This window comes from Exophiala xenobiotica (genome assembly GCF_000835505.1).
Source record: "Exophiala xenobiotica strain CBS 118157 unplaced genomic scaffold supercont1.5, whole genome shotgun sequence".
Classification (NCBI taxonomy): Eukaryota; Fungi; Ascomycota; class Eurotiomycetes; order Chaetothyriales; family Herpotrichiellaceae; genus Exophiala; species Exophiala xenobiotica.
The window spans coordinates 1310048-1326624 of NW_013562490.1; the positions used below are offsets into that span (position 1 = coordinate 1310048).

Sequence of the window (16577 nt, forward strand, 5' to 3'; positions counted from 1 at the left end):
GTGTCAGAAGCCACAAATGGGTGCTGGATATATCATCAAGAATGCCACCGTTGTCTCGGTCGACCCAAATATCGGCACTGTTCCCAATGGCGATGTTCTGATAGAAGACGGGTTCATCACAGCAGTTGGACGAGATTTGGGACGACCCTCATGGAACCCCACTGTCATTGACGGCACGAACGCTATCGTGTCTCCTGGGTTCATCGACACTCATCGACATACCTGGCAAACCCAACTGAGGACGATCGGCACCGATTACGTTCTATCGGACTATATATTGAACCTGAGACAGATTTACGGAGCGTCTTATACTGTTCAGGATGCATACCTGGGCAACTACTGTGGCGCGCTGGACTCCATTGACAATGGAATCACATACTTGATTGACCATTCTCATATCATCAACTCTCCCAGCCATGCCGATGCTGCTATCAAAGGACTCCAAGACGCAAAGATTCGAGCCACGTTCTGTTATGCTATGTATCCGAACCCACATTGGGAAGGGTCGTGTATGGACAGAGAGCGGGAAGAGCAAACGCCGGACTGGAGATTGCATGATACTAAACGCGTCTCTGAGAAGTTTTTCAAGTCCAGTCAGCCAGATGATCTTCTACGAATGGGCTTCGCTCTATCAGAGCCCGACCTGACGCCAATTGACCGACTTGTCCAGGAAATCAAGCATGCAAGATCGATCGGGTGCAGTGTTATCACTGGACATTTCAACTTCGGTAAATGGGATCCGGGCAACTGCATAGTCAGTCAGTTAGGGCAAAAGGGTGTACTCGGGCCAGACCTTCTACTCAGCCATGGCAATACCTTGCGTGACGATGAGCTGAAAATGATCGCACTGCACGAATGTGGGATATCCAGTACACCTGATACTGAGCTCCAGATGGGAATGAGTCATCCGGTGGCTTTCAAGGCAAAGGACCGCGGCTGCAACGCTTCTCTCGGCGTCGACGTCTGCTGCAGTGCCCCCGCAGACATGTTTGCGCAAATGCGGCTGTTGTTGCAGGCTCAACGGCATCTTGAGCACGAAGCTGGAGAAGGCGCGCCTTTGAAGATGTCGCGCAACTGCAGCGAAGTACTGGAAATGGCTACAATGGGTGGTGCCAGGGCTGTTGGACTGGAAAAAGTCATCGGTAGTATCACTCCTGGTAAACGAGCAGATCTGCTCATTACCAGATGTGATGCTCCTAGATTGGTTCCGGTTCACGACCCTGTTGGCGCTCTTGTACTATATGCTAATGGCTCGGACATCGACACGGTAATGATTAACGGCGAGATTGTCAAGTCTGGAGGGAAGTTGACCAACGTGGATTGGCCTAAGATCAGAGAGGAATTGAGAGCATCAGTCACAGCCATTGTAAGTTCACTGCACCCGCAAAAATCCACGGCAACGCTGTGTTGTTTCGTACAGTGCCGGATTCAAGATCTATGTCTTATATTGAGTCCGAGTAAAGACGCTGACAGCCGTGAACCGTAGATGGACAGGTCGAAAAAGGTCCCTATGGAGGAGGTGGAGGCAACTCGGAATGCCATGGTGAAGGCCCTGGACGTTATCAATCAGCGCCGTAAGGCCAACTCCAGGGAAGGAGCCTGACTGCCTCCCCGGAGTGCTCATGTCGCTCAGGAACCTTCAGGCGGTAGAAAGTCAACGGATATGGAGGAGGGGCGATAGTCATGCTGGTTCACAAGCCTTGGGTACCATCCCATCGTTAACATCGTCACCCACTTCTCCGCACATATCGACATCATGTGCTGTACCTTTTCCGTGTCTTGGCCCAAAATGCCGCTCTCCAGACCCCATTTGCCGCCTCTCGCGTGTATCTCTTCCCCGCATTGAAGACGGTTAACTGCCGCTTCCTGGTGTAATTCAGCCTGGAGTGTTGCAGTTTTCAAAGAGCGGAATACATCATGTTGAGCGGCACAGGACGGCCGCGGAAAGCCTGTGGCACATGCAAGAGCCAGAAGGTGGCGGAGACGACGCCAATTGCTTGTCCTCACGTGCTGACGAGTAGTAGATCCGCTGTACAGGGGAGAGGCCACGCTGCAAGCGTTGCTTGAGGCTCAAACATACATGCATCTACAGCGCTCCACCCAGCGCGTGGCATTTGAAGTCTCACCAAGCTCCGAGCTCTTGCTTCAATAATGATGGATGTCTTTCTCTGACGCCTACAACAGCTCCAGAAGGGAGGCCTATCGCTTCCACCAAGGTTGCAAGAGCTGTGAATCGTCCAACCGCTTCTCCTGTCCTTTCACCGCGGCATGATTTTGAAGAGCGTTATGTTGGGATACCGAAAGCCTTGATCTCGACACTAGTCGAGCTCTATTTCGACAATGTGTACAACGCCCATCTCCTGCTTCACAGAAGCTCTTTCATCCAGGCTGTTATCTCGGGTACCGCCCGTCCCCATGTCGTTCTCGGGGTATGCGCCTGGGCAGCGGTGTAAGTATATGAAGTGCCTTTACTTTGTCAATGTGGCTGACTCGCCTCCTGTAGATTTTATCGAGATACAAATGGTCAAGCTGCGCTGAAAGATCACGGCTTTATGGTCGAATGGGCTGAACGCGCCAGTAAATTGGTATTTCAAGAGCTGCATGAATTCCACGATGATAGCATTGTCACGCTCGTCAACCTGTCTATTTTCTGGCACGGCCAAGGTTCATGGAGGATGGCAATTCTTCACAAAGGTCTGGACGTGCTAGATACTGTCTGATTGCGACGCTAAGTTTCTCACAGCAAGTGCCTGCAATCTACTGTCTATCATAGGCATCGGGACGGGAACCTGTCAACTGGACTCCCCATGGGAGTCCGAGATTCGTCGACGTCGCTCCTGGGCCAGCTACCTGCTGCACTGCCACAATTCCGAGTCCCTATCAAACTTCCCAGTCACTGGTATGGAGAAGCTAGCACTTCCATGGCCAGAAGCCGATTTTGAAGCTGGCTACTTGAGGTCATCTCAAGTCACGCTGGACTCCGCCCAGGGCAATGGAGGTGTTTATGCAGAAATGATCAAGATTTTGACGCTTTGGTGAGCTTGACATACAAGTTTCTTCTCGAAAAGTACACGGAGACTTATTCCTGTGATAGGTCTTCAGTGATAACCTGCATAAAGATGACGGAGCCGAGCCTTGCCACGAAGCTGCCCGCGATGTATGCTCTCCACGAAAAGCTGTCTGACTGGTGGCGTAGATTGCCGGCCGAGCTTCGTCTTACACCGGCCAATATCGCAGCAGTATCTAAGAACATGCTGACCAGGATCCTACTGGTGAACGTTGTATATCATCAATCCCTTTGCGCTCTCCATGCCTCTATTGTTCCGCTGTTCTGCTGGGGCAAAGGTGATGAAACCTGGTCCACAGCACGACAACTATCTGCACAGCTGGCTTATGAGCATGCTTGCACAACGTCAGAGCTGCTTGACTCCGTACTATCAACGGTTGATAAATTCAACGCAATGCCGAGCTTCATAGCGTATGGAGCATATTGCGGCTGTGCGATACAAATCCCTTTCATGTGGAGCTCGAGCCGGTCGGTGCGGGAGCGGGCCAATGCAAATGTCAAGGCCAACATGAAGATGATTAATATGATGGCGACGTATTGGAAGTTCGCGGCGCTATTGGTATGGCATTACATCAATACGTTGCTCCGGAGAGCAGTTCGGACACGCTAATCAAGTCTGCTTAAAAAACAGAAAATCTACGTTCGATGCTTGCATGACGGACACAAAAAGCACCCGACGGTCCTCGAAGACGAGCCAAAATACGCCGACCCCGGGAAGCTGACAAGCTTCAGAGTGAATGCTCCGCATGTGCAGGCCTCTATCCTCGAGTTTATCGGCATTCTATACTCGAAAGAAGACGGGTATGCAAAGCCAGGAGAGGAGGCCGGTCCTGAAATCGAGCATGCTGGTACTGTAGGCGAGGAACCGCCCTCTCGAGGGTGGATCTCAGAAGATCACGAAGGTGAGGAACCCAGGACGAGATGGTCGTTCATTTTATTGATACCTTTCCTGCAGCAGCTCCCGTAGAATACAACGAACCTCAGATCACAAGTGAAAACCACTGGGCACAACCACAACCGACCGTCGCGTTCACGCCAGACTCTGAAGAACAATGCCGGCCAAACCAGATACATCAGCAGCAGCAGCAGCAGGAGCGAGTCCAGACCTCCACGTCCACATTACCATACCAACCGCACGATATACTACCCGCTGAGGACCCTACCTTGGACATATTTCAACCTCTGCTCGATCCGGAGATGCTGGAGCTCTTCCCCAACGGCGAGCTACCAGACTTTTCAGCGTTTGACACGATTCCATTGGACTTGGACCACTTTGACTTTGGAGGGCTGGAATGATGCTCCCGGCTCTGCTGGCACAGGTGCTTGGCCGGGAATCACAGACGCAAATTAGACCGAGGGTTCCCGAGTCGGAGGGTATGGCGCAATACTGGATGATGACTTCGCCGGACGCAGACCGGTGTCGAACATGGCGCATGTGTGCTGTTAGTATTTATGGTCAAAGAAAACTTCCCCCCCGTATCCAAGGACTGGCGGCGAAAGCTTCACCAGCATCTCATCAACCTATGTACAGATTGCACGGAAATGTGGAGCAGACACAATTCGAGCATGGGATGGACCACCGTGCTTTATGAGTCGTGTCCCAGTCCATGATGGAGTCGACGCAGTCATGGATTACTTATTCTTGGAAGAGTCAGTCATGTTTTAAACGGCTCATTCAATGTCCCTATCAAGAAGTTAAACCCTCCGTCATCCTTGCTCCTCCTCGTCCCACAAGAGTTTCGACGAGGACGGCCCTTCGATCTGACCCAATTGTCTTCATTCGTCACTAGTTCAAATGATGAACTTGTTCGTCCACTGTCGGAGACGAGCACCATAGAGATACATCGGAATCGTGGTCAGGAGAATGACGCTCTGAATCAGTACGTGAAACCCAGAAACCTGCGGAAAAGAAGAAATCAGTCAATACGTCGTGGTAGTCCTGCAAGCCGCAAGGAAAGCAAAGAAGCCATATCGGCAGACATCGGAAACGACCCGTACCTTGACAAGCCCGTCCTTCGCGATCCAGGGGAACACGGAAAAGCTCAGGCCAAAAGCGAACGTGTTCTTCGCGGCCGTGACGATGGTCATGGTCTCTTTGGAGACCGGCCTGTAACAGTCAACCACATACGTCATGCCGATGCCCGGCACTGCACAGAGGACGGCGTAGGTGATGGCGGTGCCGACGATGGGGACCATCGATGGCAGATGGTTCTGGATCCCGGCGCCCCAGAGCATGAGACCCGCGGGAGCGACGATGGCTGGGGGAATCATGCACCAAAGACGGGACTCTGGCGCGAAGTAGCCGCCGTGCCGCCTGGTGATGAACTGCACGGTCCAGTCGGTGAGAGGCCCACCTGCCACACAGCCGACCACGGAAGAAACAAGATACTGGAGATAACGCAGATTCGCGCGGTCAGTTTCGAATGGAAAACCTGGAATTTCAAACGACCAGGTATAGTGCTTACCCCGGGGTAAGGGGAGGGGAGATTGGCGTTAACTTACCGAACAGCTGATGTTTCCCACGGCGAGAGAAGAGAAATTGTACACGGCAGGGAAAAGGGCACCTTGGGCTGTGATTTGGAACGAAAGCCAGCCCAAGCATACGCCGTAGGTGAGGATGCAGAACCAGACGGCTGGGAAGCGCAGTGTGAGGAAGGGACGCCACCAGAGCCACCAGATCGAAAACTCGCTACGGCGGTCGAAGGAAGATATGTCAGCGAGAGAGAGAGATATATAGGCCCCGGCAGAGCAACCACCACAAGCAGCAGGCATTACGCATAGGATCTTGACATACCTGTTATACCACAATGTGACGCTCAGGGACTTGATCCAGCGGCTCTTGACCCTGGCGCGGATGGCAGCAAGTTGAGATGCCGGCAAACCCTCCCCGGACTCGTTCTCCGGCGGACGGTCAAAGTTAGTCTCGGCCTGGAAGAGAACTATGACCAAGAAGAGCATGCCCGTCAGGAAGACTTGGTGCCAGTAGACCCAATGCCAATTCGGAGTTGCGTTGGCGATGAGGCCGGAAAAGATACCGCCGAGAGAGGTGCCGACGGTGAATGTGAGTAAGTTGACGCCCACCCACAGACCACGCTCGTGCAGAAAATAGACATCTGCCACGATCACGGGGCCCAGGCCTTCCGAAACGCTGGCGGCGAAGCCTTGCACGATCCGGGCGCCGAAGAGTGAGCCCCAACTCCTTGACGCGGCGGCCCAGATGGTGGAGACGAAGAAGAGGCCTGAGCAGGCAATGAGGACGGGTCTTTTGCCTATTTTTTCCGACAGGGGAATCCAGAAGAGGTTGCCTAAACCTAGGAAGAGGAGATTGACGGTGATCAGATAGCCTGCTTTGGTGAATGTGATGTTGAAGTCGGTCACGATTGTGACTAGGATTGGCGTGATGGAGACGGTGATCTGGAGAGCGATTAAGTCAGTACCTGTACGAGCTTACTGTGTAGAATTGATCAGGAGTTGCGGTATGGTGGCGGTAAAGGGGGAAAAGCACACCCGCAACAGCGTCCCATCTGGGCCAAACATTCAACTTTTGGTCTGCACTATGTCAGGACTGAGGATACGCTTACGTAGTTGGACAGGAAGACAAAGAAACATGCACTCCCGAACGCCATGTGCTTTCTCCATGGAGCCCATGTCTGCAGAAGGAGTCAGTGGGGGCAATGCGGTAGATAGAGGTGGATTTCGAGGGAAACGGACTGACCAGAGGGTCTCGGGGATCATCCGTAGGGCGGGGCAGAAGTAGTCTTTCGAGCACTTTGCCTTGACCGTCCTCTGAATGTTGTCAGCGAGTTCGAGCTGAGGCACGGTAGCAATGTCAACATGCCTTTGTAAAGATGTGCTTGACCAGTGAGTGCAGCACCGTGCGGTCCGTGAGACTGATCCCGGAGTGGTTCAGATTTTTCAGATCGGGGTTGCTCATCATGAATACTGGCAGGGTTTTTCGACTCCATGTTCGGTATACCGCAACTCTGACTTGCTGGGAAGGTGTAGTCTGTCGTGGATGTGTTACGTGACCCCGTCTGGGGTATATATAACTTCGATGCAATTTTCCCCATGGGTCCGTCTGGGCTTTTCTGAGGATGGCTTGGCTCGGAGGTCGACTTGCCCTAGTATCCCCAACTTGCCCTGACGAACGGGTACAAAGCCCTGTCTGGCTTGTCAAAAATGTGTGTTGTCTAAGCGAAGTGTCCTAAGAGGCTGAAGAAAGGCGACTGGGCGACCCGTCCCAATTTTCCACCGCAAAACATTTACCGTGTCGGACGGAAAACTCCACGGCGCTCGTCCACAAGGCTCGGTCTTTCGAGATGTGGAAACCTGTGCAGGGTGCAAGAACGCGTAGATTGCCGTGACGGCTTGGAGGAAATGACGTTATTCGTATTTATATCAGCTCAACACCATCTTTAGGACGAAAAAGACCGGCCCAGACAGACGGAATGGAAAAACAAGTCACAAACATGGCCTCGTGGGTAACAGTCGAAGAAACGTCCGACTTCTCCCTGAACAACCTACCGTACGGAGTCTTCAGCACCAAGGGTTCGAAACCAAGCATCGGTGTCGCGATAGGTGATTACGTGCTGGACCTGAAAGTCCTAGCTGAGGAAGGCGTCTTTGATGATCTTGATTTCGACATCACGACGCTCAAGCAGTCGACACTTAATGAATATGCCGCACTGGCAAAGAGTGGCCACTCCGGGTTGCGGCGAAGACTTCAGAAACTCTTGGAGAAAGACACTCGGTCCGGAAACGTCCTTCGAGATAACCAAGGGCTTCGTGACAAGGCTCTCGTCCCGCTGGACAGTGTGAAAATGCACTTGCCCATGATCATTGGCGACTATACAGATTTCTTTGTTGGCCTTCATCACGCGGTGACCGTAAGTGGACTGACCTCATTCGGCTCCTTATTGATGAAATGATATCTGATCGAAATTCTGGAGACAGTGTGCAGGTCTGGTGAAGCCTGGGTCAACAATTGAGCAACTTTGTCCATGTTTTTACAACTTACCAATAGCATATAATGGTCGAGCGTCTTCCGTGGTCGTATCTGGTACATCCTTGCACAGACCAAACGGCCAGTTCCCGGTCGACGGCAAGCTCGTATCTGGTCCATGTCGAAAACTTGATCACGAAGTCGAATTTGCTTGTTTCATTGGGCGAGGGAATCCTATGGGTATTCCTATAGACGTTGACGCGGCAGAAGACTATATCTTTGGATTCGTCTTGATGAACGACTGGTCAGCTCGTGACATACAGATGTATGAAGCCACTCTCATGGGACCATTCAACGGGAAGAGCTTTTGCACCACTGTATCTCCCTGGGTTGTACCACCTGAGGCCCTGGAGCCATTTCGAGTCGCACCAAAAGCGACGCCAGTAAGCTGTGAAGACTTGTTTGGACATCCGAGGATCGAGACTAACTTCTTCCCAGCGCGAGCTGCCTGATTATCTCGTGGAGAAGAACCACATATCAGTGTATGATATCCCTATTCGAGCAACGCTTGGAGGTAAGCTCCTCAACAGGACCCGAACGATGCGGATGCGAGCTAATGTCAACAAGCCAACGGTCAAAGATATCGTATAGCAGACTGCAACACAAACAACGTGATATTCTCGTTCGCTCAAATGATCGCCCATCATACTCGCGGCGGTTGTCCGCTGCGAACTGGAGATCTCATCGCCACGGGCACGATTTCGGGTCCGAAACGAGAGAACGCCGGGTGTCTACTGGAACAGACCTGGGGTGGAACAGATCCTTGTGAGATGGTAGCAGAAAACTCGGCTGAAAGCAATGTGCACCGAGCTTACCTCGAAGACAATGATACCGTGGAATTCACTGCTCATGTGACAGGTCCCTATGGTATTGGTAATGTGGGCTTTGGGGTCTGTTCGGGCAAAGTATTGCCAGCCATTTGAATCTCTCTCTCGCGCCAGTCACGAAGACGACGATTATTGTTTAGTGACTTTGACCTTACTGAGGGTCCAGCTTTTGCAAGCAAAAGTTGCAAGCAAAAGAGGGTCATCGTCGTCGTCACGGTTACTGAACATTGTAGAGAATGCTTTGGCTGAAACCGAGTCAAAAGGCGAGAGTTGAAGCCTCGAGAAGCCTCAACCCCTCCGGCTCGGCGCGTAGGCTTGGCGTGTACGGAGAAGCTTAGAAATCTCTTACACTGACTTCAGGCGGTGCTATACTTCACCGTGAACCAGACCAACCACGTGACCAATGCAAGTTGGGACTCGCGACGAGCCGACTTCCGTCTCCGTATCCGTACTCCGTACACTCAACCTCCACCACGCTCCACGCAACCCCGAGTTGACTGGCTTTACAACATTCAACACGCGGTCAGTCCTCGATCCGAAGGCCGTCCACCTTGTTGACGCCCTGTGTCCTCAGCATGACCACTCCTGATCGCCCACAGAAGCGGATGCGCTTGGCATGCGAGCCTTGTCGGTGGGTGGTCGACCTGCCTGTCCATGTTGCACCTTGCCCCTGCTCACGCTTTCAAACAGCCGCAAGAAGTCAAGATGCCCTGCAGAAAGACCAGTATGTTCTCACTGCGCAAGGCTTGGTCAACAGTGCACCTATGCATCGGCCATCGAGCGAAATACAATAAGTCCGGCTCGGTCGACACCCATAGATCGCTCCTCCGTACCTGCTACTGGCGCAACAACATCCCAACTGGACCAAAGAATGGTATACTAGCCCTTGACCGCACTACATGCCTCAGCTCTACAGAGTGAAAGTTTATTGATTCCGGACCTAGGCTGAGAGATTGAATACCCTCGAGGCACAAATGATTGAGATGCAAAATGCTCTGGAGTACATGTTCACGTGCAGTTGTCCATATCGAAGCACCACTAACCATGTACCATAGTCGCCAGAACACGCCTCTTCCTACTCAGCGGCAACCTCCTTCTCCTCTCTTGCGATCTTCACAAGGCGGTTTCAATGACCGGGCCGCGAAATCGATGCCTTCATCCGTCGGGTATTCCTCAAGCTCCTCCAATGTCCTACCTGTTATTGACCTGGCTTAGTCTTCCGCCATGGGACATCATCAGAACTTTTACGGAGCTGTATCTCACATATTGCAACTACCAGCCTCTGCCACTCTTTGCCCCGGAGCACCTACTTGGGACATTGACTACTCGGGACCCGGAATTACTACTAGCCATCCTCGGACTCGCGATGCGATTCTCAGTCGAGTCTACAGCTGCACTAGCACAAAACAGAACCAGCATGGCCTCCGTGTATGCAAGTTCAAGTCGTACGCTGACTCTTAATCGCGTGTCGCATGGACCGGTGGAGCTCTCCACGATCCAGACGCTGTGCATCCTCAGTCTCCTCGAATTCAATGGTAGGCCTCTTGTCATACCAACCGGCTTAACTAACGCAAAAGCTCTAGATGGCAACGCACATCATGCTAGCATTTACAGTTCGCTAGCCCTGGACCTCGCTCTATCGGCAGGGCTATCATCGGAGTATCCTGGAACCCAGCAGATCGAAATCCACCAAGAAAGACGTCGGTGCTACTGGAGTGTGGTGCTTCTGAAAAACCTGTATGGCTTTCCAAGTGGCTCGCTGTCCTTCTTGCAGGACGATAAAACGCCAAAACCGTTTTTAAGTCCCATGCCGCCCCTCGGCACCAGCTCTGCAATGAGAGATGCCTCGCTAGAACAGCCCGAGGGCACCACAAATCCTGACGAAACGAAAGACCTCGGCATATTCATGTACGCAATTCAGCTCAGTGAGATTTGGCAGAAAGCCGCTAGATGCGCCCATCGGCGAGGCAAACCGGGCGGTTTGTGGCCAAGTTGGTCTGCACAATCCGAATACGGGCAGACTGTGGCTCTTTTGATGGAGTTTGAATCCAAGTTTCCCTGGAAGTATCGCTTCCGGCCCGGCCGATTTGCTGATCAAGACCCCTTGCAGCTGAGGGAAGATCGGGAGTTCTGGGCTGTTTGGTTCTTTGTTCAAATGATCTATCATTCCATCCTGTGCCTTCTCAATCATCCGCTTATCATGTCACTGGCACTGCGGAATTTCAAAATGACCCAAGTGCCGGAAGTCTTTTTGCAACACACCGCCTACCTTACAACGACGCATACCAATTGGATCATCCACCTGCTGGATTTGGCAAAGCAGAAGGGTCTCAAGCTATGTGATCCTTTTTTGGCTCATCTCGTAGCCATCACGGCCACAATCTATTTGCAGCAGAGTTACTCCGAGGATCCGACGGTCAGAACGAGGAAGAAGGATTGCTTTCGGAAATGCGTCTCTTTTGTTCGCGAACTTGGCTCCTACTGGCCGTACATTGACCAACTGGTAAGTGTTAACGTGTGATCTGATAAATGAGGTTGAGCTGATTGCAAGTATTGCAGGCAGAGAAGCTTGAAAATTTTGAGCAAGCAGTATCAACCTCCTACCATAATTCGGCGTCACGCAGCAGCCCAGACTCTCGAGTGTTTATTGACCTAAGCCTGTTTTGGGATATCGTCGAGTCTTCGTTCGCGAGCGAGCTTCCACGGCCAGCCGATCCGTACTTCGGAACTTCCCTCAAGATGAATCGACAACCCTCAAATTCTGCTGCGTTTCTCCGCAGCCGTCTCCTGCCCGAACCCACCCACATCGATGAGACTGGCGTAGCTCCTGCCGCAGATATCGTCGGATCAATTTCAAGTCTGGAGGCATTGGCAAATGCGAGCCATGGCACGTCGGAGTTGCCGAACCTGGGATTAGTGAGCTCTCTTGACGAAGATGCTATTCTAGCCGAGAGTTACTTCGCTCGAGGGGATGACTTTGCCGGGAGCATGGATGATTGGTGGCTCCAAGGGGGCTCCATCTGAAGAGCCGATCTTCCTTGTAGCGACTTTCCTTTTGGGCTCACATTAACCAAGTGTCCGATCTGCCTCAGCGTTGTCGTCGGCGATACCCGCTGCCTAGGGACTCAGACGACTATGCCGCCAACTGTTCAAAGGCTGTGAGTAATTGGCAAAGAGACAGCCAGAGTGTGACACTAATGGTTGTTGACCAATGTGCAGTTGCAGGCCAATAAGGGATGCGAACTCCTGATCATAGGGCTGTTTCGTTCTTCTTCGGAGTCAAATGTCCGCCTCCGTCGGTCGCCGCCTCCATGTATCCGTGTTGCTATCAAGCTCCGAAACTCCACAAACGAATGCGAGGTATTCCGGGGGATCCGTTATTGTTTCCCGAGAGAGTCGTGCCTTCAACAATGATTCCTTAGATAGAACACGATCTTTCCCTGGGTCATGGATGCCTTCAACCGTCCGACGAGTTCAAAAGCATTTTCACCACAATGAAAGAAAGACCACAGGACTTCCTTCAAAGATACGGCACCACAGCTAGCAATGGCTTTCTCCCAGATATCGCTCCATTACATCGCCTACCTGATCCATACTATGGTCCATGGGAGTTGCTCATTAGCGACCTACCAAAGCTCATGAAGTCCGGACAGATCCGGTGCAGGATTGAGAGCCTGTCAGTACTTGAAACGACTCGACTAAAATCAGAACCTGAATGGCAACGAGCATATTCTATTTTAGGATTCCTTACTCATGCCTACATATGGGGAGGTGAACAACCATGCGAGGTCTGTCCCGGTCCCGGCCGTTTTGATCCCTTTGACCTCACTGACATGCATGATAGAAAGTTCCCCCTCAGCTTACCTGCCCTTTCCTCAAAGTCTCAGATCACTTTGGGCTGCCCCCAGTGGCAACTTATGCCGCACTCAACCTATGGAATTTTGCGGCCAGACAGCCTAAGTCTGACATGTCGAACCCAGACAATCTTCGATCACTACATACGTTCACCGGCAGCAAAGACGAGGAATGGTTCTACCTGATATCAGTCTCGATCGAGGCAAAAGGGTCATTGTTCATCTGGGAAATGCTCCGATGCATATATGCTGTTGAAAGCGACGATACCGAGACGGTCTTATCATGCCTACAAACCATCACGGCTGGAGCCATTGAGTTGGGAATACTGCTGCAACGAATGCATGAGCACTGCGACCCGCAGCGGTTCTACCACGAAATCCGTCCTCTTCTTGCAGGAAGTAAAGGCATGGCAGCGGCAGGACTACCGAGGGGCGTCTTCTACGACCAAGGCAACGGCAAAGGCTTATGGCGCCAGTACAGTGGCGGTAGCAATGCTCAAAGCTCTCTGATCCAGCTTCTTGACGTCTTTCTTGGCGTTGACCATCATTCGACCGGAGAGCATGACTCCAACAAGGCCGGAGACGGTCAGCGTGCCATCAAGGCTAACGCATTCATACTGGTGAGTCTGGCGCAGTTTTGAATTCTTGTGCCGAACTAACCGTGGAAAGGAAATGAGAAAGTACATGCCGCGAGCACACCGAGATTTCCTATCACAGATCGAGCAGTTGAGCAACGTACGGGACTATGCGCTGCGTCCGACGACGCTGGTCGGGATTCGAAAAGCATACAACAAAGCCGTCACAGCCGTGGTGGGTGTTCGGGACATCCACATCAGGATTGTAAGTCGGTACATAACCATGCCGTCGAGAAGTCCTCCAGCATCATACATCATGAAGAGGAAAGTTGTGAATCTAGCTACAGCGGCTACAAAGGATCAAAAAATCGAGAAAGATCGCGAGCCAGAAAGGGAGCATTTGCAAGGCACTGGAGGTACCGATCTGATCCCGTTCTTGAAACGAACCCGGGATGAGACACGCGAGACTTTTGTGCGGCTGGATAATTGACCCGCATGGCTTTCAGAAGGACTTGTGTCTCCATAACTTCTTGCAACGTACACAGATTTGGAGTCGCTCACATAGACTATGTCGCAGCACTCGAGTTCCAGCTCAGGCCAGGTCCTAGAAACTCGTCTCGTCGTTTTGCGTGGCCCGATACAAGCGTCCCGACTTTTCCATTGCCCTGCCATATTGGCGTGCATACTTTCCAATGCCAGACCCTTTCGTTGAGAAGATAATGGCTGTCAAACAGATGACGGCAAGGAATTCAAAATTCACCGCGTCACTTTGTATTGCCGCACGTGCTACTCCGTAGGATCTGGGCAAATCCTCCAAACAAGGGCACCGTTGGGTGGGTACGGAGGCGGAAGCGGACGACCGAGACGGACTGGGGACTGGGGACTTCTGGCAAGCGAAGGCTGCTCCGACCAGACCGCCAGGACCTGTATAAAGGGTCTCCGCATGTTGCCTTCCTCCGGACCCATGCCGACGGCTCTATAGCCATCAAGTGGAAGGGATAAAGCGAGACAAACGCCCGGAGGATGGGTATCCGTGCCTCTTATCCCACGACTACCCAAGCCACTCTCGCGCGACTAACAGCAGACACCACCCAAAGACACTCCACCCGAAGGTCTGCGACAGTAAGAAGCCCTTCACACGTCAGTACTAGATTGTCGCCACCCATTTAGCCAGCATTTCATTGAGATTGAGCTTGCCCCATCAGACCATAACAATCTCATTGATGCTATCGGGATCAACCACGAATAAAGTAATGGCACCAGGAATTCTCGAGAGCAGTTCAACACCAGTCATCGACAACAACAGGACTAAGGCAACGGTGAACAAGTATGGTTTTCCCCAGGACGCCGATTGCGAAGAGTATGCCAGATCTCTCGACGAGTCTGACCCTTTGCGCGGATTCCGCGACAAGTTCATCATCCCGTCCAAGGCGGGATTGGAGAGGAAGTCGCTCGCAGTGACGCCAGGTCAGTCTCAGTCCACACCTCCTGTCTTTTCTTTGAGTCGAGGCGTTAAAGAGCTTGCGTGCGGAGGGCCCTGGGGACATGTCAACCCTTACCCTTCCCTTCCCTTCCTGCACACAACCCGAAAGTGAAAACTGACCGTGGTCTCCTTTATCAAAAGCCGACAGTTCTGCTAGTAGTAGTATCCCCTCCGACAGGGATGGGATATATCTCTGCGGCAATTCACTCGGCCTACAACCGAAATGCACGTCGAGATACATCCAAGCACAACTCGAGACGTGGTCCTCCATCGCGGTGGCAGGCCACTTCACCGAACTCGAAGAGTCGCCCTTGAAACCGTGGCAGTCGATGGCCGATTTTGCGGCCGAACAGTCCTGTCGCCTTGTCGGTGCTCTGCCGGGCGAAGTGGCCATTGCCAACACGCTGACTGTGAACCTGCATTTGTTGATGGCTTCGTTCTACCGACCGACAGGCAAGCGCAACAAGATCCTGCTCGAGTGGAAGGCATTTCCTAGTGATCATGTAAGTTCGGGAATCCGCCTTTGGGCGTCGGCTCTCCCTCTCTCTGTACACCCCCAACCCAAGAGAAGGTCTCGACAACGGCTGATGGGGACCTTTTACGTGGTTAGTACGCCATCGAGTCACAGATCGCATGGCATGGCTTTGACCCGAAAGAGGCGATGATCCTTGTCGAGCCAGACAAAGACCATATCATTTCGACCGAGAAGATTCTGGCAACCATCGACGAGAACGCAGACGATATTGCTCTTGTCTTGCTTCCCGGGGTCCAATATTACAGCGGCCAATATCTCGACATCCCTCGAATCACCGAGTATGCACATTCGAAGGGATTGATCATCGGCTGGGATCTGGCCCATGCCGCGGGAAACATCCCGATGAAGTTGCATGATTGGGACGTCGACTTCGCCGCGTGGTGTACTTACAAGTACATGAACGCCGGACCAGGAGCTATCGCCGGCCTTTTCGTGCACGAGAAGCATGGCAAGGTCGAGTACCCCAACGGTCCTGACGACGACCCGGTCTTCAGACATCGTCTCACCGGCTGGTATAGCGGCGACAAAGCGTCGCGCTTCAATATGGACAACAGTACGGTTTTCAATTCCCTCTCCCCAAAAGAGCCAAAAGCGATAGATTGATGGAGGGTTGCTAACAGCGAGTGATCTTAGAATTCAGGCCGATCCCTGGAGCAGGCGGGTTCCAGATATCCAACCCCTCGGCGATCGACTTGACATCACTTTGCGCGTCGTTGTCCGTCTTCAACGAGACTTCGATGGAAGAGCTCCGCGCCAAATCATTGAAACTCACCGCGTATCTGCAGTGGCTGCTCCAGAAGGACATGCCGTCCAACGATGAGGGAGATCGGCCATTCCGCATTATCACGCCTCTCGACCCGTCGAAGCGCGGCGCGCAGTTGAGTTTGCTGCTTTCGCCAGGGCTTTTGGAGCAGGTAGGAGAGGCACTGCAGAGGGAAGGCATAATTGTGGACCAGAGGAAGCCGGGCGTCATTCGTGCAGCGCCTGTGCCTCTGTATAATACGTATTACGATGTTTGGGTATTCGCGAGGACATTTAAGAAAGCTGTTGGGTTGTAGAACAGTGATGAAAATAACGTGCTAGTTGATCAATGATCCGCAATATAGCTCCCGGTGCAGCATTTGTTGCCCGATGCGCTCGATGTGCTTGATGTGCTTGATGTGCTTGATGTGCTTGATGTGCTTGATGTGCTTGATGTGCTTGATGTGCTTGATGTGCTTGATGTGCTTGATGT

At 52.3% G+C, this 16577-nt stretch overlaps 6 protein-coding genes across 6 annotated transcripts; 5 read left to right on the top strand and 1 right to left on the bottom strand.

The window, feature by feature from the left end:
• Positions 1-16: 16 nt before the first annotated feature.
• Positions 17-4484, top strand: PV05_08224 (uncharacterized protein; the record flags this gene model as incomplete). Its single annotated transcript, XM_013457724.1, has 8 exons — positions 17-1366; positions 1487-1574; positions 2185-2449; positions 2504-2694; positions 2744-3035; positions 3095-3626; positions 3699-3969; positions 4023-4484. 8 exons carry the CDS (start codon positions 17-19, stop codon positions 4361-4363), a joined length of 3330 nt encoding a protein of 1109 aa, XP_013313178.1. The 3' UTR covers positions 4364-4484.
• A 332-nt stretch (positions 4485-4816) lies between these two features.
• Positions 4817-6715, bottom strand: PV05_08225 (uncharacterized protein; the record flags this gene model as incomplete). Its single annotated transcript, XM_013457725.1, has 6 exons — positions 4817-4966; positions 5066-5455; positions 5570-5756; positions 5862-6481; positions 6519-6616; positions 6649-6715. 6 exons carry the CDS (start codon positions 6713-6715, stop codon positions 4859-4861), a joined length of 1470 nt encoding a protein of 489 aa, XP_013313179.1. The 3' UTR covers positions 4817-4858.
• An 821-nt stretch (positions 6716-7536) lies between these two features.
• Positions 7537-8992, top strand: PV05_08226 (fumarylacetoacetase; the record flags this gene model as incomplete). Its single annotated transcript, XM_013457726.1, has 4 exons — positions 7537-7953; positions 8021-8452; positions 8508-8583; positions 8637-8992. 4 exons carry the CDS (start codon positions 7537-7539, stop codon positions 8990-8992), a joined length of 1281 nt encoding a protein of 426 aa, XP_013313180.1.
• Positions 8993-9471: 479 nt separating this feature from the next.
• PV05_08227 (uncharacterized protein) lies at positions 9472-11920 on the top strand (the record flags this gene model as incomplete). The annotated part of the gene is made up of 7 exons (XM_013457727.1): positions 9472-9527; positions 9587-9770; positions 9841-9896; positions 9952-10062; positions 10112-10431; positions 10480-11399; positions 11456-11920. 7 exons carry the CDS (start codon positions 9472-9474, stop codon positions 11918-11920), a joined length of 2112 nt encoding a protein of 703 aa, XP_013313181.1.
• A 470-nt stretch (positions 11921-12390) lies between these two features.
• PV05_08228 (uncharacterized protein) lies at positions 12391-13815 on the top strand (the record flags this gene model as incomplete). The annotated part of the gene is made up of 3 exons (XM_013457728.1): positions 12391-12684; positions 12741-13370; positions 13420-13815. 3 exons carry the CDS (start codon positions 12391-12393, stop codon positions 13813-13815), a joined length of 1320 nt encoding a protein of 439 aa, XP_013313182.1.
• Positions 13816-14302: 487 nt separating this feature from the next.
• On the top strand, positions 14303-16484 carry PV05_08229 (kynureninase). The gene is made up of 4 exons (XM_013457729.1): positions 14303-14792; positions 14950-15311; positions 15419-15896; positions 15977-16484. The coding sequence occupies exons 1-4, from the start codon at positions 14549-14551 to the stop codon at positions 16399-16401; spliced, it is 1509 nt and encodes a 502-aa protein (XP_013313183.1). The 5' UTR covers positions 14303-14548; the 3' UTR covers positions 16402-16484.
• Positions 16485-16577: the final 93 nt, after the last annotated feature.